This window comes from Coloeus monedula (genome assembly GCF_965178545.1).
Source record: "Coloeus monedula genome assembly, chromosome: 8".
Lineage (NCBI taxonomy): Eukaryota > Metazoa > Chordata > Aves > Passeriformes > Corvidae > Coloeus > Coloeus monedula.
The window spans coordinates 4,920,097-4,944,902 of record NC_138788.1 but is presented as its reverse complement, the minus strand read 5'-3'; the positions used below and the strand labels follow the sequence as shown (position 1 = coordinate 4,944,902).

General features: G+C 38.8%; 1 protein-coding gene across 1 annotated transcript in view; it reads right to left on the bottom strand.

The window, feature by feature from the left end:
- The window catches only part of CTNNA3 (catenin alpha 3), a gene marked incomplete at its 3' end in the record, with an annotated part of 425,372 nt that extends 400,971 nt beyond the window's left edge, over window positions 1–24,401 (bottom strand). The window contains exons 1-4 of the mRNA XM_082286514.1: window positions 24,297–24,401; window positions 20,451–20,557; window positions 14,979–15,171; window positions 7,910–8,076 (exon numbers count right to left, since the gene is read on the bottom strand). Of these exons, the coding sequence (XP_082142640.1) occupies window positions 7,910–8,076; window positions 14,979–15,171; window positions 20,451–20,557; window positions 24,297–24,321 (492 nt within the window). The 5' untranslated portion in view covers window positions 24,322–24,401. The remainder of the gene's footprint in view (window positions 1–7,909; window positions 8,077–14,978; window positions 15,172–20,450; window positions 20,558–24,296) is intronic.
- Between the last annotated feature and the right edge of the window lie 405 nt (window positions 24,402–24,806).

Here is a 24,806-nt window from a genome sequence, read left to right as displayed (position 1 = left end):
ACATATTTCTCCAGAACTTAGCCCAAAACTGTTGCACCCTGTTGTGGGATTGAATGATACAGGGATAAGGCCTCTAATGATTCCCAAACTCACTAAATGAACATAAGGTACAGTCTTTTCTTGAGGTGTCTTCTATTTTTTTTAGATAATCATCAACACGTTAGACTACAATACAGTTGTAGAATCATCATCATCCTTTTAAGGACGTACTTAATCCCACAGCTTTAATTCTTCATTGGCAGGAGCTCTGCTAGCAAGATCACTCACTTCCTTATGTCCTGAAGCAACCTAAACATCAATAATGCATTTGTCTCTCTGGAAAGAGATATAAGAAGCAGCATGAGAGCATGAGCAAATAGAAACCAAATGTGTAACTATAAAGGCAACATGCTTCAATAAAATAGATGGGTAATTGCCAGAACATCCACATCTGTCTTTAGATGCAAGGGAGAAACCCTTTTTAAAAATCTAACTCAAAAGTAAATAAAAAACCAACCAAGCAATTTTAAGGAAACATAGATACACTCTTTCCACTGTCATCAACAGGAAATAGGCAAAATGTGCCTTGGACACACAAAGGTTATCAACACGTGTTAAACTTAAAACTACATCTGGATCTTTCTGCAACATACTTCTATCAGTGTGAATCAGCATTTTGGGGTGAGTAGTAAAAAAACCTGTCTCTTATGTCCTTGTCTAGAGGTGAAAAGAAGTATTAGAATTCCTGACCTTCTTTTTTCTCTCACCAATAATCAAATATAAATAATCATACGAGATTCACAAAAGCTCTTTTCTGCCTGTTCATATTCATGTTTTCAAAGTGCTCTGAACAGTTTCTGGAAGCTGAGAAGTAGCATTCCTTTACTACTTTTGCTCTCTGTGGCACTATGAGGTAGCTACCTGGTCTGATTTTCCCTCTGTGATAAAATCATATCTCTATGATTTTATCAGAGCTGCTTGTGTTTGTCAAGTTCTCATAGATAACTTCCTAGCACAGATACTGCATAGACAGCTTTGTAACTTAAACAGAAGAACATGACTTTATATTCATTAATATCACAGCATTCCTTTCACCAAAAAAACCCACCAGAGAGCCCAGCACCCTGTCCCTAAAACACAGGGTGGGTAACACAGCAGCCCCAATGCCCTGAGCATGCACCATCAAGATGTGAGTGAATGAAGACTCCGCGCTCATCCAACTGGAAACCAACACACACTGCATGTTTCAACTAAGTGAAGCAACTCTCACAGTCCCACTTTAGGTATCACTAAGCAACAAACACCAACAAAACTCAGAAAGTGATGAAGGTCATAAATGTGGACAGGCCAGAAGAGTGCTATTAACACAGCCTCTCTGGAAGTATGATGCTCCTGACTGGGAAGGTAAAGTCCTCCTCTCAGATAATGACCATGGTTTATCTAATTAGTAAGTATGACTGTAAGCATCAGGACTGAATTTCCTATGGTCTCACATCTTATACATTGCAATGTCAAAGATGAGAGGTGAGCTCTGACTGAAGTTTCTCCTGCAGTAAAGCAGATTAACAGCTGAGAAGCCTCTACTGTCTTTATGAGCTCCTAATGTAGCATTTTTGAGCTTTTTCTCCATTATCCTACTTACTTTCAGGAGCCTTGGAACTTTGCTCTGCTGTCATATGTAATGAAAATGAGGCAATGAGATCAAAGAAAACAGGCTGAGACAGAGTAGCTGAATATATCAAAAGGAAATAATATTAAACTCACTAATGGTACTAAAATTTTGATACTACTTAAGCTAAAATTTACTCTGTTTCATCTTCAACATGAGCCATGAAAATTAATGGCTTACCAGCTAAACAGGAGGCCAGGACACAAAATTATGAGATTATAAACATGCAGTGCAAAGTGCTTTATTGCTTACAATTCAGAAATGTGGGAAGGGACATCATTAAATACAGAGTACAAAGTCATATTCCTGGTAACCACCTTACAATCTCCATACAAACAGGAAGAGGGATGGGGGGCAGCAGATCCTGCTTCTCCAGTTTGTGCATGATGCTACTGGACAAACCCCACATCTTTAATGTCACTTGCCTGGGAGTCTAGCTAAGTTGTAAGGATGATGTAATCAACGGGCCTGCTGCACTTCCTTTACTTTGTTTCCTTCTACACAGTTGGTTCAGATTTAGGGCCAGTGCTGCAAAAAGCCACTCTGCTATTCAGGGATTAGGAGAAATGGCTCTTTTTTATTTGTCTAGAGCTCCATGCGTTAAAGGGTATTTGCATTTCAGAGTATCAATAGAATCATCTTCCACTGCACAAGGCAGCACAGTAGCAATGAACTATTTTTTTCCATTGGTAAAATATTTCTCTTTATTTTCATATGGATTAATATGAGTTGAATTAAAGACAAGAAGCAAATTTTACTTCCATTCTGACATAAGGAAGCTGTCCGTTGAAAAACACCTTCCTGTTTTAATAAGGTACTGGTTCTTTAAAGACTAAGTTATACTAAATGTACTACTTTAAATTACCCAGAGATATGGTTGGGAAAAAACCATTCACGATCTCTCTTAAATTCCAATTACTGAACACACATACTTATGAGAAAAAAGCTGCTCGTCTCATATTTTGCTGTAATGGAATGGGCAATGTGCCTCTTTTGGAGAGGTTTATGGAGAGCAGCTCACAGCTTTTTCCATTCAGAAGATATCAGATGCTTTTACTGTCATTTTAAGAAGGTCTGAAGACATACACTGATGATAAAGCAGAAACTGTTTGTTTTGCGTGCATTTCCTCCTTTCTGACTCTCAAAGCACAAATGAGTTATAAAATAAATTTTTCTAGATCAGAATGATCTCTGCATGCTTGAGTTGTTGATCAGACAAGCCATTCTACATTACACCAACTTTGTTACTATACTACCACTAAATTATGTGCCAGGAGATGATTTCCTGTTACAGTGTGGATACTGCAACACGTGTATCAGACAAGGAGGCCCGTGGAAAAAAAATATCTATGGACAGATTCTTGGTAGATGTTTCAGAGATGTTTATTTCTCCACCCGCATGGCCGGGATCTGCCCAGGAACTGCTCAATCACGGGACCCGAGGGTCTTTGCCCGCACAGGGGAACACAAAACAACCAGTGGGGAATGAGGCTGACCAGGGCCAGGGAAACCCTGTGCCTCCCCCCCGGGGCCCCTCTCCCAGGGCTACATGGTGGGGGGGGACCCCAACAACTTCCCAAGATTATTTTCCCAACCTAGAATTTGCCTTCCCATATTAGCACTCTAGAGAAGGAAATTTCAGAACATCACTTCCATATTATTCTCTTATAAGCACTGCACTTCGGTGGTAAGGGCATGCTGCTGTAGAAGCCAAAGACAGTAACGAACACTCCGAAAGCAAGCCTTTAGCAAGGTTCTTTCCCTGATAGGTTCAAAGAGAGTTGACTGCAATGGAGCCCTGGTCACTGACTGGAGCATGCAGGCATCTGCACAATCCAAATAATTATTTCACATACGCCTCTGCTTTTCTAATATCTCACCTTCCAACTTTCCCAAAATAATTTTCCAACTTCATCACCAGACACAATATGGATTTCCCACACTCAGTTGTACTTCTGATGACTTCAAGCATTCTGTATTAACCTCTGCTACAAGCCACCTTTATGTTACTGATCTCCCCATACTTTATGTTTAGAACTTAACTCAGTCCATTTGGAATTTATCATCCCACAGATTGACAATTATTTCTTTTTACAAGTTACAAAGGAGCAGTCAAGAGGTCCCTATACCAAGCACAGAAGTGGATCCAGATTTTATAATCTCATAATTTTGTTGCACTCAAAAGGATGCTCACTTTGAAAAAGCCAACTCCTAAAGGCAATTCTTTGGAAGCTGCTTTTCCTCTGTTACTTAATGCACATCACAGAGTGCCATGGAATTTGCAGAGTGGGATGTTAAACACTGTAGCCCTGATTCCAAACAACTGCATCCCACATACCACAGACCAACCTCTGAGTGGTAGCAAGAATCTCTGTTTGATTGATGAGAAAATAAATAGGAGTATGAACCAAAGGAGAAGCCAAATGTTCTCTCAAAGACTCCTGCAATCTCCTTAATACTCCATATGCTCCAGGAGTTCCCTTGCCAAGGGAGTGACTCGTGCCCAACAAAAGGAAGGTTGTAAGAAGTTAGAATTTAATCTGGCTGCTGCTGTAAAAGACAAGATTTCTATAAGCACCTTAGGAGCAAATGGAGGGCTAAGGACAATCTCCATCCTTTACTGGATGCAGGGGGAAACACAGTGACAAAGAATGAGGAAAAGTCTGAGGTACTTAACACCTTCTGTGTCTCAGCCTTTAGAAGCAGGACCAGTTGTTTTCCAGGTACCCAACTCCCTGAAGTGGAGCACAGGGATGGGGAGCAGAAGGAATCCCCCCCAATCCAAAGGGAAATGTTTAGTGACCTGCTACACCATCTAAGACTCACCCAAGTCCACATGCCCAAGTGATCTGCTGGAGGGTAGGATCTGTAGGGACCTGGATCACTTAAGCACAGTTCTGGGAGTTGAACCAAGTCCCTAAACATGAAGCACAGGACATCCTGAGATGACTTTCCTCTTTCAGTCCATGTAACCATACCACGTCCCTGCTCAAAACATTTTTAATGCTGATGAATACTCCACAGGAAAGGAAGAGACAGCACTACGCTCACAGGGCCCAAGTTCACCAGTTGCTTCTTATCTCTAGCCATTCTCTTTTTTTCCCTGGCAAGAGTTTTAAATAACTCTAAGTGAGCATTCTATAAAGATCATGCTGTCTGAGGCATTCATGAAAAATATGAAGACTTACACAGTTCATCTACAAGCATGACAAGAAGGGGAAAAAGGCAGATAAGACATGTTGGCTCAGCATGATCTGAAACCGATTAGAGAAAGACAAACTGCCAATGCTCTTTGAATGAAACTCTCCAAACTTGTTACTTTCCTGCTCATCTCTTCTGATCAATAAATTCAAGCAATTCCATTAGTCTGTTAATTCACTTAATTAAATAATATCGAGCATTACTAACCATAATGGATGAGCTGCTAACACAGCCCTGAATCAGAGTGCAAAACACAAGACAGCCCTTTGTCTGACTACATTTTTCACAACTCAGTTGTTTTTTCAGAGATTTCAAACACTTGAAGCATGGAAACTCAGACAGAGATAGCTATTTATTTAAACTCTTCTCTGTTAAAAAAAAAAAAAAAAAAAGAGTTGCTTGAAGAAGGAAAGCTTTTCTTTTTGGTGTGATGTACTTTATTTTTCTCAGTGAACTCTAAAAGGATCTTCCTGTTTGCACTGCACTCTCACACTTATAGAACTGTGAATCCCACAAGTGGCCAGAAGTATTCTGTGCCAGAATGTGATCAGTCACTGACAGTTTGTACTGGCATCTAGTATGCATTATTTACACAGACATTTATTCACACTTTGCTTCGTGAAGATCCAATAGAATTCATTACACAACCAAAATTCGCTCCGCTTTATTAGCAAAACTTCTAAAAAGCTAATTTCCTGTTCAAAAAAGTTGAGTTTTGAACATTTGGTTTGAAATTCCTGCCAGGATTATCAAATCCTTTCAAACTCACTAACATGTTATTTCTTAAAAAGTCACATTTCAGTATTTTCGTGACAAAAATATTCAGTATTTTCAGCATCACACACCATTTAATATGAAGACTTTATTACACAGAATTCAAAAACAGTCCTACATCTAAGCAAAATGTTCAGAAAACAATATTCTTAGAGACTACATAAACTGGAAGAAGGTAGCTGAGGTTCATCCTCTCTTCCTAGATATATTTCAACAGGCAGATGTGACAGTAACAGTAGATGAGGATTTCTATGACAGCCAGTCCCATTGTCTTTGTTTTCTTTCTGTTTTTATTCCCAGGTTACTGAGGAAATTAAAATTTAATGATCCAGAGTGTATTCTGTCAGTAGAAAAAGATACAGTTTTAAATGTCAGTGCTAGATCACTGATTTTATTGAGTGACCAAGACTAAAAACTTTCAGCAGTCTTTGATAAATAGGTTTGAAAATTATTAGATACTTAAACAGGTAATTCCCTATTAAATATTTCCATATTGAGCACGATCTCAGTAATACTGTACAGAGATCTTTGATGATGCTGAACCAACTTCTTTCATTTTATACACGCAAATAAAGAAAAGGTCCTTGATTAGAATTTTTATGTCTTTTATTCTACCATTAATTTTTTTTTTTAATTTTTCAAATTAATTTTGGCTTAGTCCTTTTTAATGTCTTCATTCTACCCTATGAAAGATAGAGCTGAGAGACATAGAAATAAAGAGCAATGAAATTTCTCATCTCTTAAATGATAACAGCTGTTAACATCCATGTGTGAGGAAGAGGACAATGCGGTAGAATTATTAAGGTTTTAGAACAAGTGCAAAGAAAAATACCTAATGACTTTTAAAGAGCTGATTTTCAAGGCATATGAACATGCAAAACCCAAGAATATTAGAGCTGATACAGCAAAGACAAGGTCTGCTTTGACACTGTGTGAATACAATGGTTTTTTGTGGGAGCAAGTCCATGTTGAAGGAAAATTGAATTCCTCAGGGAGTTTTAAAGTATAATGGTTTAAGACTTAGAATAGATCCAAGTTGAAATTCATCAAAATATTTAATTGCATTTAAATCTGGCTCAGTTAGCTGTGACCAAAAGTTGTTAGAAACCAAGGGATGTTCAATAGCGTATGCTGAAATTACACTAAGTCGATTTCCTAATTAGATGCCAACATAAAAAGACACTATTACAGCTAATACCACTGTTGGCAAGTTCAACAGCCAGGGCAGAGACTAAACAAATATGCAACACTCTCCTCTAAGAGCTAGGGTGAGCCTTTTTGCACAGGCATTACAGAGAGTGTTATACCACACTAATTTATTCTAAGGTTTCATTTACAAATTCAGTTCTCACTCCTATTAAGAGGAGGTATGGAAGAAGATGACAATGTAATGGCACTCTTTGCAGCGCTAGAATTTTTCCTGTATGATACTTTGCATTCTTTCACCATTTTCTGTTACTGTTTGTTTTAATTTTCAGATGGAAAACATGAAGTGAATTAGACAGCTGTTCAGAAATACTGAAACTCAAGCAAGGAAAATCACCTAATTTTAGTTCTCTCATGTAAAACATACTCAATACATCTCAGAAGAGAGCATCTAGGAATATGAAACTAAGTATTAAAAATGTAATAGACTACCATAAAAAATATCATCATTTAAGAAAATTTTCCACAAACAGTACAAAAGACATAGGCCACCCCTCCTACAGCTGATAAATTTAAACATATAGTACAACACTGAAGCTTCTGCAAGTCAGTGTTCAGTTAGCCTGTGGTGCATCTCTAACAGTTGTCAGTGGTGGATCTTTCAAACCAATATTGAAACCCACACATCATTTTATTATAAAATAATTTTCCTACTCTTATTTGGAGCCAAATTTTCATTCTCTCATCCTCACCAAATTGAACTTGCTTCAACACAGTCCTCTAAGTCACTGTGCTCTCTTGGGGGATGAGGCATTATTAGAGGTAGCACTGATTATTACCTCTGCCCTGAAATATTAGGAAGTCAACAGAAATTTTGTGGATTTATCAGTCTCTTGTCAATTACTGAAGGTATTATGGGAAAAAAAGGAACCAAAAATAGATCCTGTATGCTGAGCTGCAAGTAGATGAGCTTTTTTGGTCCATTCTATAAATCTCATCTACACTTACCCCAGTTGCCCAGGTGTTATGTGCATGAGACCTGCAAGGCTCAAGCACAGAAGGAGTTTCCCATGCTGAAAGAGCCCTGAGCAGTCACACCTGTGGCTAACAGGAGCCTGAGGTGAGGGGAGCGTTACTCACCGCAGTCAGGTGCTGCAGCAGATAGGCCACATCCACCATGTCGGCCAGAATGAGGAGCCTGGTAACAGCTGCCAGCAGGGAGCGAGCTGCTGGGACAACAGCCTGCCTCCTGGGCAGGGAGCAGGGATCACTGGTGAACGCCTCTGCTGACACCTGCAAAGCCTGACCTGCAAAAGGAAGACAAATTCCCTTAGGCTTCATCACAACACCCAGGGGAAAAGACCCTGTCAGTTATTTGGCAAGTCACAAGTATTGCTGATAAATCTGGCATCTCTTTGTTGCCCTAATGCCTTGAAATGAAGGTCAATTACTACAGATCATGCAGGTTAATGTTCCACATTTTCCGTGATGTTCCCTTTCTGTTCTACTCCATCATTTAATTCTGAAATAATTCCCTTCATCACACTATTACTCTTAACTGTACACAACAAAGCCAGGGGCTCTGTCAAACTTTTCTAGTCACTACTTGTTATATTACTATGTACTTTGGTGTCCTTGCTATTAAATAATTCCTGGTCACAGAATGATATCAAATATTGCTCTTCTCATTACAAATAGAAGTTAATGGAATGAAAACCTCATACACTCAAACATCTCACTGACATAAAGTGAAGTCTGTGCCATGGAGCTACTGACTGCCAGTAGACAACAATATACTGCTCTCCAGTGTGAAGTTTGGTAAATGAAATTTAACAATACAGACAACAGTGACAAACACCATAAATACCTGAAGGGAGGCAAAAAGGAGATGGAGCCAGACTGTTCTCAGTGGTGCCCAGCAACAGGGGCAGAAGCAATGGGCACAAACCAACACATGGGAAATTCCACGTAAGCACCAGAAAATGTTTTTTCACTGCGAGAGTGACTCAGCAGTGGCACAGGCTGACCAGGAAGGCTGTGGAGTCTCCATCCTGGGAGGTATTAAAAACCCGACTGGACATGGTCCTGGGCAGACTGCTGGCCCTGCCTGAGCTGGGGCATTAGACTAGACCACCTCCAGAGGTCCCCTCCACCCTCCAACATCCTCTGATTCTGTGAGCAAACACACCTCAGAAAAGTCTTACTATGACTGAGCCCTTAGAAATGAGTGCGACATAAGCTGGGGTGGCCAGATGAACACTGATAAAATCATAACCCTAAAATAGAGCCATGAGATGCAGGCTAGACAGATAGGAGCTACAAGTACAAACAGCAGAAAATGACAGCTCCAACAACATGATGTTAAAACTTTCTTAAACTGCAGTAGACAGCATGATAGTCTGATGCAATTTCATCTGGTTTTATTGTAATTCCCGTCAAGAGGCTATTCTTCCATAATTACATTTGTCACAAACAATGAAACACAAAAAATGCCCTTTTAGTGGCACAAATAGGGATTCAGACAGACAGCAGTATTCATAGTATTTCAATTATTTTAGACAATCAAACAAAAAGCAATTCCAAAAACCAAAGCCAGGATATATCATAACTACACATTACTGTCAGGCAGATATTTCCAAGACTCTGTTCAACACACCCAGATAGATGACTCCCACGTAAATGGTATTCTACCATCAGCTGATCAGCCACTGACAGCTACTGCTGTGTCAAATGACTGATACATGCGCCTACAAAAATCTCTGCTCATGCACAGAAAGACATAAAAACACTCTTCAGCCACAGGTAATTTTTTAAAAAGTTAGAGGATTCACGCACTTTATCCAGCACCAAAAATATTCAAAAACTTAGATGAAAATTCCCTTAAAAACAAGTCAACTGTGAGCCTGTTGGCGATTAGCTGACAGCTTGTGCCAGGCTGTGTCTGTACAGACTGCAACAATGCCACCAACTGCAGGCAGTGAGCGCCCCCCAGAGACAGTGCTCAGCATCACACTAACAATAGCCAAATGCTCTTCACTGGTTTGGGAAAGATCAACAAAATTATGCTTTCTTCTTTTATTTCTTTGAATAGATTTTCTCTCTCCTTTCTAAACCCCATCCAAGCATCACATATTTCTCTCTTCTATTTGTATTTACAACTGGCTTTCTCCTCTCATTTTTTTTATTTTTAACTGCAGCAGTGTGAAATGCACATGGAATGCAGTGAATTTTATGCCATTCTTGTGTCCTCCCACAAGGAGGTATTGTTGCCAAGAAAGTCCTGTCACCCACTCCTGAACTACACTATTAGAGGCTGATGGATTTAGAGTTCCAGAGAAACACAGTTGTCAATAGGAGCTCATTTACTAAGGGGGGTACAGGCATACCAAAATAAGTAAAAAGAGAGCATTTCAAACATTTCAGTCTCAAACTTGAGAGAACAGAAACAAAAACAAAGAAAAAACCCACAGTGGTTTATAATACAGAATCCTAGAATCATTTGGGTTGGAAGGGACCTTAAAGATCATCTAGTTCCAATCCCCCTGCCATGTGCAGGGACACTTACCACCATTCCAGGTTGCTCCAAGCCTCATCCAGACTGGCCCTGGACACTTCCAGGGATGGGGCGGCCACAGCTCCTCTGGGCAACCTGTGCCAGTGCCTCAGCACCCTCACAGGGAAGAATTTCTTCCTAATATCTAATCTACATCACCCTCTGTTTGTTTAAAGCTTTTCCCACTTGTAGAAAGACCCTCTCCAGATCTCTTGTAGGTCCCCCTTGGGTTCTGAAAGGCCCCAGTAATGTCTCCCCAGAGCCTTCTCTTCAGGCTGAACAAGCCCAGCTCTCTCAATGTGTCTTAACAGGAGAGGTGTTCACGTTTGTGGCCTTCTCTGGACTGGCTCCAACAGGTCCATGTCCTTCTTATGTTGAGGGCCTCAGAGCTGAACACAGTATTCTACATGGAGTATCACCAATAATAGAATACTTATTAACTCTTACTTACACTAGTACGCGCAGCATCATATTCTGCAGGCATGAACTAACACATTACGCTGAGTAAGTACCAGCGAAAGCTGGGAGTCAAGGTCACATCACAGCACAAAACAACCTACCCTTTCTAAAAACACAAGATTAAACAATACTAGTCAGCAGTACAATGACCTGTTCTGTTCCTACAAATACCATCTCCATCTGCTACAGCAAATAATAGGATTCTGCTCCAGCCAGCCAGCTGAAGTGACAATATCAATGTCAGGGCACAGCAGATCGATACCTCCTGTATGTTCCTAATATTCAACACCCTGATAAGTCAGATTCTCACAATAGCTTTCTGAAGCTGTTACAGGACATTTCTCTCCTGCCACACAGTCTCTTACCCCACTCAGATACCACTGTATTCTATTGCATTGCAACTATTTCACCGCTGCATACCAGGAAGTTCCACTTCCACATCTCATCCAGTTCTTCCTAACGTGTAACCAGAGCCACCACATATCCCCATCATGCCTTACGCCCACCTCTTCATTCCCCCTTTCCCACTCAGGGATACTGATCCAGTGATGCTGATGTCAATAGTTGTTCTGCAGGGGATCTGTTCTTGGTCTGATGAAAGGAGTGTACAGCACAGACTATTTTAAGCCATTCAAGTTCTGCCTCCCAGAATGGAAGTCCCTTAGAAGCAGAACACACACATGTACCTCTTAATGCAGGATAAGAAAGTGAAGTTTACTTTTAAGATGAGGAAAAGGACAAGTAAGAACACAGTATAATACAAAAGATCCCTGTACCCTTCCTTTAGTACATGCCCTTTTAAGTAAGCCCTCCATTTCTTACCAATATTGTTTGCCATGCCATCAAACTCTTGCCTCCTCTGTTTAATCTCAAAAGACATTAAATATGGCCATTCAAAACGTCAAAGTATTTGTCAGAATTTCCTTTTAAAGAGTAACTTAAGACTCAAAATATAACTCAAGCAAGCAACTTGCTTTCAATTCACTGCTCTATGTGACGACAGGCTTATCTGCAAACACACTTGAACATGATAACAGCTAAACACAAGAAACACTGACATTGCAATAGATAGAAACAAGGCAGACAACAACTGTTGTGTTTCTGACTATATATAGTCAGTCAGCAATGGCAGTAAATACCAAACATTTCAGCTATGTCCATGCAACTGTTTGAGAACTGTAAGCCATCACACCTTGACTTAAATGCAAAAACTCATTATCCTAAGGATAACGTGAGACTTCAGATTTCTACAGCAACATTTCACCACATAAACAACATCATTGTTTGGTCTTAAAATTGATTAAAACTCAAAATCAGGACATGAATTAGAGGCTGATGTTTAGTGTCAGAATCATTCAGGGTTGAACAATGCTTCTTACACCCTTTGCATAGGGGTCAGTTATTGCACAGTACATTCAATCAGAAGGCAATCTTTTGATATGCTGCATACATATGAAATCTCAAGTGAGAGTTTTTCAGTACACTTACTTTGGGGTCTATTATACTATTTTAGAATAAAATTCTGGACATGAGTATCCTTTAACAAAGCTTTACCAAATCAGATCAACAGGAAATCATGGCAGTTCTTCAGCTACTAGGCCAGTGGATTTCTGGATGATACATGAAGTCCACCATCCACACACCTTCCTGCTGACCCGTTTAGCAGAGTTTCAGAAGAAGATGTATCAAGATGTGGATAGGAGTTGAAATGTACTTTCTTGAGAGGAAATGAAGAAAAACATGGAGAACCTCTGTATTAAAATGACTGGCTCCAAAACGATAAATCTTTGGTGAAAGTTCGTGGATGCCAAAGGAAGCAGACACTGTATTTATCCAAGTAACATTTCTGTCATCCATTAAGCAACACCTTCTTTCAGAGGTCACCAACAGAATTCAACTGAATATGAGACTCCAAAATCTCATTTAGTGACAGTGTCAAGAGCAAGCTGTACTCAGGGAAGCCATACCCATGTCATGATTTCTGAACACCGTGAAGCACACATCAGATGAATGAAATACAAAATATTATCATTGCTGTTCATTTTTATCCCATTCATTTGCTCCTATATTCTCCAAAACATTATTTTGAATAGAATTATCAGAAGCAGATTGATAAAAGTCTATCACTCCTTCAAAAGGAGCTCGGTATTAATGAGCTCCAAAAGTAATGAAACAGCATTTTCACACTGGCAACTGACATTTGAAAGGAATAAGTGTTTAATCCTCATGTTGCATCTCCAACTGAACAAGCTCAGCAAGTGACACAAGGCAAAATGCAAGAGGAGGTGAGACAGTATTTATTCTTTCTAGATCTCAGCATGCAAACCTGAGTTTGGTTGATGTGAGTGAAATTATCTAAAGCATTCCTTCTAAATTCCATTATCCAGTAAATACAAGCGGTAGCCATGTGCAAAACCTTCTTATTAATCTAAGACTGTATTAATAAAAGTACCTGCCAGTCACCACAGGAAATTATGCCCACAGGAAATTAAATACTATATGCTATGACATGCAGGGCAGGTGACTGCATGCAACCATGGCTGATGACCATATCCTTTCAAAGAGCTTGAAGTAAATAACTTGAGACATTTAACAGCAGCAGAATGTGGCGTGAATAATAGGCAATAAAGTTACATGTGATGTGGCACGCCACAAATCAAAAATGCACACAGCTTCAAAGGTTAAAAGTTATCTGCAAAATTAAGAAACTGCTATCTCTTTTACAACTGTTTCAACAATTTCTTAAAACTAACCTGTGCAGTTTGGCAAATCCTTGAAGGGAGATGGGCTGCAACCACTCACTTCATCATTGCATAATGATAGGTGATAACATGGACTTAACTTTCTTTTAAAATGCATGGGGTATACATAATCTACTTTATGTATTATTTATTTTTGTAGTTATCTCTGGTCTGGGCCAAGAATCAATAAGTAATACAAAAATATTTCACATTTTCAATTTCTCTATGTATAAAAATCAATATAAAACTAAATATTTTATTCTTACCTTGTGTTATCAGCCTGTAATGGATGAGCTAACATTTTAAGAGTACTCCAAAATGAATGATTTTGCAACAGCCTCAGCTGCTCAGTGTGACAGATAACAGTGATAGTTGCTGGTCATAACACTTTAATCACAAAGGACCTTAAGCTATCTCAGACACCACATGCATAGATCAAACTCTAAACCACAGCCATCTCTGGATTCAGAGGAAGCCAAGAGTAAGTAATCACTGCCGTGAACAACAGCAGAGACTCAAAACCACCCCAGCTGCATGTGCAAGAAGACCAAATAAAATAAAATAAAGAAAAACCTGAATCATTTCCATCTTTAGTAAGGGTAGGGTGATATAATTAAAACATACATGAATTTTAACCTGTGATTTCTGTAAGGGTAGGGTGATATAATTAAAACATACATGAACTTTAACTTGTGATTTCTGTAAGTCGGTCATCCAACTTACTACTATTTCAGCCTGGCCTTCATGTTCACCCAAATATTCCCAGTTTTCATGGGGAAAGTAAAACTCAAGAAAACAACAAAGAGCCAGCAAGAAAATGACTATACAACATCCTCTGCAGATCACAAAAACTAGCCAAGTTTTGGGAATCAGGTTCAAAATGGAGAGGAGTCAGGAGGAAACAGAGTATGACACAATTCACCAGAGAGGAGCTGCTCTATCAGGAGGGGATGAATCTTACGGCAGGTTAAAGGATCCATCTTCCTCCTACTCTCAAAACATACCTCCACACTGGACTATTATACCTTCCCAAATGAAATCCTTACCACTGTACAAAAGAGGGAAGATTGCAGGTTTTAAATTTTTAACTCAAAGGTCTTGGTCTGGGATTCAGGTAAACAGTTCTTTTCAAGAAGAAAGTTAAAATACACATTAACTTTTAGTCATGCTTAACAGCCACTAAAATGATCGAGAGGCATCCTGTCCTCATTGAAAGAAAAAGCAACACATTCCAAACAACAAAACTTCCACTGACATATGTATTTTTTCCTATGGGGCCCAGCTTGCACACTTTACCTCCTTATAGGTGGTAACCCAGAATATACAATTAGACAGCTCCAAGTTCAGACATTTGCATATCAGAACACATTTCCCACATATATTCCAGCTTCACTTTGACACCAGGCATGGTTAAAACAATGCCTTGTGGTGCCTGAATTGTTTGCCATGTACTTACTCTCTTTCCGGACATCAGCAAGAGCTGCATGGAGTTCCTCTTTAAACACAACTGCTTCCTTGGCAATTTTTTCTCCCTTGTCCAATAGATTCCAAGTGGCTTCTTCCACAGAAGCAAGCAAGACACGAGCTCTTTTGGAACGGCCTTTTTTCTTACTAGAAGGATTCTGTGGACAGTTCACTAATGTTGTAACCTACATTTAAAAGAAACAAAAGAGACAATAATGGTTTAAGTTCTACAGGTGAATTTATATTGTTCTCAAAATAAAAAAATACAATTAAGAATAAGCAAAGAGATTTCCTCTGCTTTAGAGAAAGACAGGCAAGCTCAGCATAAATACCAAGAATGGGCAAAACTATTGAATTCAATATGACAATTTTACTCAGTATGTGTCATCTTCATGTTCTTCCTTCTGTAGGATCAAAGCAAAGCCAACAGAAATCTCACTGTTCCATTAACCCTGATGCCAACTCCTGCCACAGTTTATTTTAAAGTCTGCTCTTAATAAAATTTTAAAAAATACCAGAGATATCTGAGGAGGTTTTAGCAAGGCAGGAATCATGGAACGATTAAGGTAGGAAAAGACCTCCAAAATCAAGTCCAGCTGTCAAGCTAACATTACCAAGTGCACCACTAAATCATGTTCCTAAAAACACCACACCCACTTGTTTTTTGAATCCTTCAGGGAGGGTGACTCCAGCATGTCCCTTGGCAGCCTGTTCCAATGCTTAACACTCCTTTCAGGGAAAGGATTTTTCTTAATATCCAATCTAAACTTTCCTCAGTGCAACTTACCTAGCACTTGTTACTTGGGAGAAGAGGCCGACCCCCACCTAGCCACAACCTCCTTTCAGGAAGCTGGAGCGAGCAAGAAGGTGCCCCTGAGCCTCCTCTTCTGCAGGCTGAGAGGAGAAAATCATCCAGCTCCCTCCGCTGTTCCTCATAAGACTTGTGCTCCAGCCCTTTCCCCAGCTCCTCTGCCCTTCTCTGGACACATTCCAACACCTGCATGTCCCTCTTGTCATGAGGGGCCCAAAACTGAACACAGGACTCAATGTGTGGCCTCACCATTGCACAATCACCGCCCTGGTCCTGCTGGCCACAGCATTTCTGACACAAGCCAGCATTTCACCAGCCTTCTTGGCCACCTGGGCACATGCTGGCTCATGTTCAGCTGCTGCCAACCAACACCCCTCCTCCCAGGTTCCTTTTCTCCCCAAGTGCTGAATCTTCCTATACTTCCTGCTTAAGTCTTCCAAGGTATCCCAGAACAAATACCCAAAATGACTACAAACACCTTTCAAAATGCCTTCTCTTCTTACAAGGGAGTATCTGGCCACTTCTTACCATGGCCAGAGCACGGCCAAATTCTTCAGGGTGCTCTCAACATTAAAACTGTACATCAATTTGCCCAGAATTTAGATTTACTGCAGCTTTGTCCAAATCGTATGTTTAACAATCCACTTCAGCATCCATAAAGAACTTATTTTTATAAACCATCCCACTCCACATTCCTCATGATCTGAGTACAGCCTCCACACTCCAACAGAATGTTTCTGAAAGACTATTCTCTAAGGCATTGCTTAAGCTGTTGCACTGAGGAAAGACTCCTGAAACATTTTTGTTAATTGTTATACAAATATTTCAAAGCACACGCTATTTTCATTGAGTTCACTAATGCTTTTTAATCCTCCTATCCTGTTCTCTCTGCCAGAGCATGGGTAGTACAGTGCTACATGGACCTCAGCTCACCTTCAGATCTTGTCCATGAATTCATGCACTTGAGTGCTTTTCATGAACCACTACTTCTAAACATAACTGACAAATATCCTCTGGGTAACATTTCTATAAACACATCTGGGAAACATAAAAGCCCTGACCCCTATACCATTCCTGTGAAATTTGGGGGGAAAAAGGACCATCCACTTGACATCAACTGCTTTCGCATGTCACAAGGGAGATGGCAACATAAATAACTCTAGCTAAGGTTGTTAAAGAAGGCTTGGGTATTTTTCTGACTACTGCTCAAAGGAAGAAAATGGACTTATTTATTGCACATAAATCATCCAGCTGGTAGAGAATGCATTGGGAATAAAAATCTTTATATTTTATTTTTACACTCTCTAATGTCAGTTTTAGAACATTTAAGGCCGTTTCAATGATCATATCTTTAAGAATGAGTTTGAGATTACAGGCTGATACTTCCAATAAGAAAGGCAAAAAACACCATCAAAAATTAGAAGCAGCCTAAAAAATTATCAAATAAAAGGTATTTTTTAAGTCTTAAGTATTTACTCACTATTTCACTAGAAAATAATATATTCTACTTCTCATATTTTTACTGTAGAGGTTTTTTTAATTTAAAATATCATTCTATGTACTGTTCATTCATATGTTGAGGAGGAAAGGAAATAAAATAAATGAAAAAGCATAAAAAAAATAATCATTCCTACAGTTGAACACTCCTGACTCTAAGACCCTGCATCTTTAGCATCACTATCAGGAAATATTGGAGGCAGCAGCTGATCTCAAATACAATTCAAAATTTGTTAGATAGCTCTTTGCCATGGAGACTGTGGAAAACAGAAAAACTACTCTGAATTCTCTAACACAGATGTAAAAACTTTATCCAATCCTACACAGAAAGAATTGAACCACAGAGGAACTAATACAGTGTGCCATTGCCAATAGAGCTTGTACTGTAGTGGCAGAATAGACAGTCAAAGTGATATCATTATAAGGAAAAAGAAAAACATATCCCCATTAATCCTGCTCATGCCTGGCTGCATTGCCTGGTTATGAACACCCTGTTGCCACGCACAGCAGGTCCCCCAGCCTATCTCTGGTAGGAGCAACACAGTTGTGCTAAAGGCACAAGGGGTTTCTAAGCCATTTTCTAGGCCACATGCCCCCATATATACATACATACGTGTGTATATATACATATATATACATACACATGTATATATATATACATACACACACATATATATATATATATATACACGCATACACATACATATATACAAAGCTGAGTCACCCTGTTGTTGCCTGTTATTGCCATTACTTATAAGGCTGAAGGAGTGGGGTTTCTTACGAGGTCATGGTTATCCCAAATACTAAGTTTCCAGGAAACTGTGAAGCAGTTCTTCCAAGGCTATATTCAGTTAAAGGCAGCACTTAGAGGCAATCTTCTAATAGTGCAGTAGTTCAGGAAGCAATGTCTTCGTACCTTGAGCATCAAAATATTTAGTTCACCTTTATCTTAATATACAAATCTTAATATCTTAACATAAAATATATTTTTAAGCATCAATCATAAAACATTCTTTTTTGTTTAAAATGTAATTCAGTGTAATTAGATGTGTAATGCCTAGACATTTAAGAAAAACAAGATGTGAATTCAGTGACGTAATGACAACAGCAGAACCCCTGCCCACTGTTTCAAATCCAAAGTACTGCCCACACAAATAAATACCAACTAGTCCCACTCAGTGTGCAGAAGGTAAACTCACCATAGATAGAACTAAAACCAACAGCATGTGTTTTCCCTGTGAGCAAATGTCTGTGGTGTGGATGACAGGTAGGGACACAAGCCTTTCATCATAACTGTTTTTCATCAGTGATCCAAGGGACTCCAAAATGCAGGGATGTTTCCAACATTTTGTCAGCTGAACCATGCTAACTCACAACTACCTTTCTTAATATGCCAGATGCACTGATTCAGAACCAGATCGAGAAGCTTTCCTTTCAAAACTAACATCCTCAAAGTACCTGGAATAGAATAAAGGCCACAGACAGAGGGAAACCCCCAGGGTAATTCAGGGGCATTGTTTTATTCCAAGGATAGAGAAGTTGCCAATTCACAGAGGGTTTTACACAAAACAGTTGCCATACTGTTTCCAGAGTTTCATAGTAATCACCACTGTCAACAGCACATTGCAGGGAAAACAGTCAATCCAGCAAGTAATCTGCAGCTATTTCCACAACTACTTCCTAGTTACTTCCTAGGCTGGTTTTGCCTTGATTTTTTTCCAATATTGATGCTGTGAACCTAACACTCAGCATAACTGGCTAGGACAGACTTCAGAGAACCTCAAACACTTCCATTGTTTCTTTCCTGCTACAGCATTACAAGACCATTAAATAAATAAATAAATTACAACAGAAATCTCAAAATAAAGTTATACTCTGTTCCAAGCATCAGTTGCTAAAATGAACCTGGCAAGAACAACATTTTTATCTGTGACTGGTCTGATTCTCTTTCTAATCACAGATTTGTTTTCATTTATTACCTTTCCAGCCTCTCAATCACCCTCCACTGAGTATCAGCTTTAATCCCTGTTTTTACATTTTCAACATTTTCTGTCGAAGGATCCACTCAAAACATAAGTTTTCCTTCCACAGGTCTGAAACAAGCAAAACATTAAGCTTAAGAGGGGGAAAAGGCAGTCAAAATTATATTTGCTTAAAACCAAAGCATTTCCAATTGAACAGCCTCAAGCTTTTCAATGGTTTAGAAGAGCTGAGAGGAAACAAAAAAAAAAAAAAGACTTAGATGGTTTCTTTGTTTTATTCTGGAACTGCACTTTGTTTTGTCACGTTTCTTTGATCCTGCAAAACTCAAGCCAAAATTTACTTTTCTTTACCTCTTCTAAAAACACCCCCAGTGTTGCAGCTGCCTGAGCAGTCTGACCTACTGGTCTACAAGAGGTTTTTTAATGCAGTCTATCAAGACATCTATTCTTACTGCTTTGAAACTAATTTTATAACTGATCCACATATTATGCTCCAGCTTGACAACTTCCACAAACCACTGACCTGTTAACCCAGGGGTTTTACAACATCAATCATCCAGGCAAAAAACAAATAAACAAAGGCAGACAAAATGAGAGAGAGGCAACTCAGTTAATAGTAACTGGAAATGAAATCATGATAAAAAAGAAAAGGTTTCTGAAGAAAATAACCTTCCAGAAAGGAAAAATGAGTAAGGGAGGAAAAGAACAGCAGCAACAAAAAAAAAACCAAAAAAAAAAAAAAAAAAAAAAAAAAAAAAAATTCAAATATGATAATGAACAATTAATAAAAGAAAATAAATTAGGTGAGTTAGGGAGAGGCAAAGCTTCAAATGGGGAAAATACAACTTTTCAATAATTACTTATTTCATGCATTGAAAATCCATTTGCAGTGTATTCTACATTTAAGCATCTCCTAGATAACACTGTGGAAGAGACTGGCTAGAACATGCAACATTTATTATGACAGACTGGGTGGCAAAGTTGGAAGTGACCAAGTGAATGACAAAATCTGGAAGAAGGCAGATGCCTCTGGAGAGCTCCTGAGCCACAGTAAAGTACAAATGCAGAAGTGCTGTGGGTGTGACTTTCAGAACAGAGTTCTTAGTTGAAGTTCTTCAGAGTTATTCCCTTCTGTCTATGGTTATCCAGTTTACTTTCTGCAACTCTAAAATACCTGAATTATCAGTGGTTCCAGTAATTTCTCCACTGTAAATGTCTGGATCTGTAGATTCCGAGGATCAATTTTCAGTTTAATGTTTGGCGCTTTTGTTGACATTTCACCTGGGTACAAAACAAGAAAAGTGCAATAAGCCAATATTAACCATGACTACAAGTCTCACTTGTTCTGTCAGAGCCCAGAGACCGTCTATGTGGGTACAGACTTGTTTCATAACAGGCTTATGATTTCAAGAAATTAATTTTTCCAATTCCCTATTTCTAAATTGTGAAAAAAAAATTCTGATACTTACATAAACTGTAAAACCATAGACTTAAAGTACATATAACTCCTTATCTTCACTCACAGATTTCTACACTGACCACATGTTTAAACTACAAGAATAATTGCATTAGAATACCACTGAATATAAGTTCTCTAGTAGTCTAAAAAGGAGCTTTAAAGCAAAAATATTAAATTCCATTACTGAATTTATCACAAAACAAAAACATTAATGCTATGTGCACAATATCTGCATCTTACTCCATGTACCAAATTACAGGGGTTATAATAAACACCTTAAGCACAAAAAACATATAGCAGCCCTTAAAATTTCTGGAAATTAATAGCAGGGAAAAGTGAAGCATTTTGTTATTTTATACCCTGCAATAACAAATATTTTCTAAGTGTCGAGACAGAGTAAGTTGAGAAAGCCTATTACTGAATTCAATAAGATGGAAGTAAAGCTAAGCAAGGTCTTTAAAGTGAATATATCATTCATTAGGAACTTGATGAAAAATCTACTGATGTGAATTAATAGTTTTCACTGAATTCACTGGGCCATGGCTCAGACCATTAGCCGGAAATGTGTGCGTGTCAACAAAGAATTATAACTGCTTTAGTTGGAATGCAACCGATTACTGTCCCAAAATAAAAGACATTTTAAATTTTGCAGTAACTTAGCTTCCCATAAAACACAGCTTGGCAAAACCTTTTTAGCCAATAAAGACTTCAAATACACAAATAAAGGATATCTGTCCTTTTTAAGCAAGACTTACTACAATCATTGCTGCCGCATAATAAAGTAATAAGGTACTGCAATTGTGCAGGCTGAAGAGATATACTGTCACCTTCCAGTGAACCTAGCATTGATTTAATACAACACAGGAGGTCTAAGGTTTCTATAGCAAGTTGTGTAGAAATGGATCTGGAGAGTTATCCACATTTCACTTACAAGCCAAGATAATATGAGCAATAATGAAAGAATTATGGTATAAAGTAATTTAGGGTTTTGCCATTCTTATTAAATGTTACACAAGCACCAAGTTTTTCTTTTATTACAAACTATACTAGTGGCAGACCTAAGTTCCCACAAATTCAGCTGCATCCAGCCAGGTGATAGCAAATGTAAAGAACTGATTTTTTTAGTTTTAATTCCAAGCCAAAAGATAAAGAAAAGAGAAACTTGACATCAGACTGACCAGAATAAAACCTTTCCTTCCACAGAAATTAATAATGGAAAGAGAACTCCAGAAATGTCAAAGCAAATTATCTGCCCATGTTTTACACATTTAACATTTAGATGTTTTTAACAAGCACCAAGGAAATAAAATTTGAGACTCCCAAAATTGGAAGCGTCAGTGGTTCTTTCTGCCCAATACTAATAATTTGCTCTGAAAGCCACTAAGGTCTGTCATTCTCATACTTGCTGCCCTCAGTGAGCTTCAGTCCCAAAGCACATTGCCATTTACCTGCTCCCAACACCACAGTGCCTGCACCTCTGGCTGCCCTGCAGTGCTGCAAACACTGGCTCCTGGCTGTGCCTGTTGGTGCAGTCTGTGAACACACAGCAGAGAAGCTCCTGCAATGCTTTTGTTGTGTCTACCCCTGATTCAAAAAGCCTTTAATTCAACAAGATATTGGCCTCCAGCTTCACTGGGATTGCATCAAAGCACATCATTTCGCACTCTGGAAAAGACAGACCCTTTTTTACCATCTGCACTTCACTGGTTTTCTAAATCTTTGGCCAGTATTTCAATGAATCTGCTTTTTATTCACTTTAGAAAAAATAAATCTTTATGATGTTGCTGGTTACCAACCCTTATCTTTGACGTTTTCACAAGTCTCCCAAAATACAGGCACTTCTTGAAATCCATCACAACAGTTGCAAACAGATGGTATCAATTGTGCTGTGAATTTTTTTCCAGTCAAACATACATCAGTTGCAAGGGGACAGGTAAACCAGATGGAGACAGCCCTTTGTGCTTCTACTGAGATCTAAAGAAATTGCTAAATGACTCAGGTTATTCTTTTGCAGATACCCTCATGCTTTAACCTTGCAGTGGCTTCCTCTCAATTCCTAGATAGAAGGGTGTCAGCAACTGCTTTACTCAAAATGGAGAAATAAAACCTTCGCTGCTTGCTCTCAATTCTCACAGCACAATTTTGTATGCTGCACGTTATCTGCAGTAATCAGGCCTTTTCCAAATTTTGGCAGATAAACATGTAGCTTTAATTAAAGTCAATTCCTGTTACTAGAGGATCACTGTGACCAGAATCCCACCACAGAGCACTCTCAAATTGTTACAAGTTGTTACAAATCCAACCGCTGTTTCTGCAGGTCAGAAAAAATGTGAATCCATGTGTCATGACTTTCTCTTTCTGGGTTGTTCTGTGTTTTTGCTTGTTTGTTTCTTACCCTTAGCATATTGTCTAACATCAGCGTTTTTATTCTTTGCTCGAGCCCTGAGTTCAAAAGCCAGTCAAGCCAATAATAGCTTTTAGCCTTGAGTCAGGCCCATAACGAAACATCAACTGAAAGTCAATTGCAAAAAATATTGTCTCTGAAAATTTCAATTATATTCTAAGGTATAAATAACTCACTTAAAGGCTCACTTGCTGATTCCAGCAATATTTTTTAAGTAAAATTCTAATGCTTCCCAAAACTTCCTTAAAGCAGGCAAAAGATGAAAACAGTTTTGCAAGCCAATGCAGTGAAAACGACAAGATCTTAAATTAGTTTGATACTCTGACTACATATTTGTAGCTTACCAGGTTCTCCTTACTGCTAGATACCATACTGGTTAATCAAAACTTAAATTGGATTCTTTAATTATTTTTTTTTTAATTAAGGCAAGGATAAGAGGTGATAGAAAGAAAAATACACACATAGTAAAAATCATCCTGGGATTTTCTCTGGCATTTCCACTTAGTTAGTAAGCGAACCTCTGTCCTTCCAGATAATATTCATTAAGATGACAAAATCTGATGTTTGCCTCAGGAAGAAAATTAAAATCAACAGTCCACCTTCATTTTCTTTTTTATTTTTTTATGCATTTGTCTACTTCAATATAACATCTCCCTAATTACAGCAGGGGCTTTGACTGCAAGACATTTTGGTAAAAGGCTGTATAACCTCACACTCAGTTAGATTAACCTTTACAGGAGGCATTCTCAGCACTGTACACCAGCAGCTCTTACAACACTTAGGATGTTAAGCATGTGTTACCAGATACAGTTGTGTCCCAGAACAGCCAGAAAAGCAACCACCTGCACATTCCTACCAAGTGTTGCCAACCTCAAGATAATGAAAATTTTGTCTTTTCATCAGATGTCCGAACTACTGAGTCTTTTGGTGTAAGAAGAAAAAGATACTAGAAAAACAGCTGAGGTCTATATCCATCTGCAATGCAATGTGAACACAGCACCTGCAGCTTCTAAACTATCTGTAAGTACACTGTATACAGACATAAACTAATAAGTGTCAGAAAGCAGAGCCAAAGACATTCTGCATAAATTAGAAAACCTTTACTTAAGAATCCATTTCCTGCTAGATTGTTAGAAAGCCAACAGTGTATCACTCACCTATCCTAGAAAATATATGGTCCATATTCAGCACTAAAGCAATTGTCTATGTAATTTTCTTGTGTTAGGAACTTCAGTGCAACTGCTTTGGCTCACTGTTGGGCTTCTGAGGCATCTGCAAGGGACTGCCTGACAAGCTCTCCAGTGTATTTCAGGATGACTGACAGGACACAGTGGCTGCTGGAGGGGTGGCAGGGGGATGGGCATCCTTAAAGCTATATAGTAGAGCATAAGCATGTCCAAAAAATTCAGAGTTTAAAATGTTTTGAACAATTAGATGACATGAAGCATGAAATTACTTATAATTCTAGTGATTATTCTTGGAATTTTCAGCACAGCAACTGTTTTGCCATGCATTCTGATTGTATGCCAGCTTCAGTCTGGAGGCAATGACTCACTCTCAGACTCCTGAACTGGACAGCAAAGGGATTCATAAGGCTCTCATCCAGGAACTTGGCACCAAATTTGTTTTCTCTGTTGTTTTTTTCTATTGTATGGTACTCTACAATG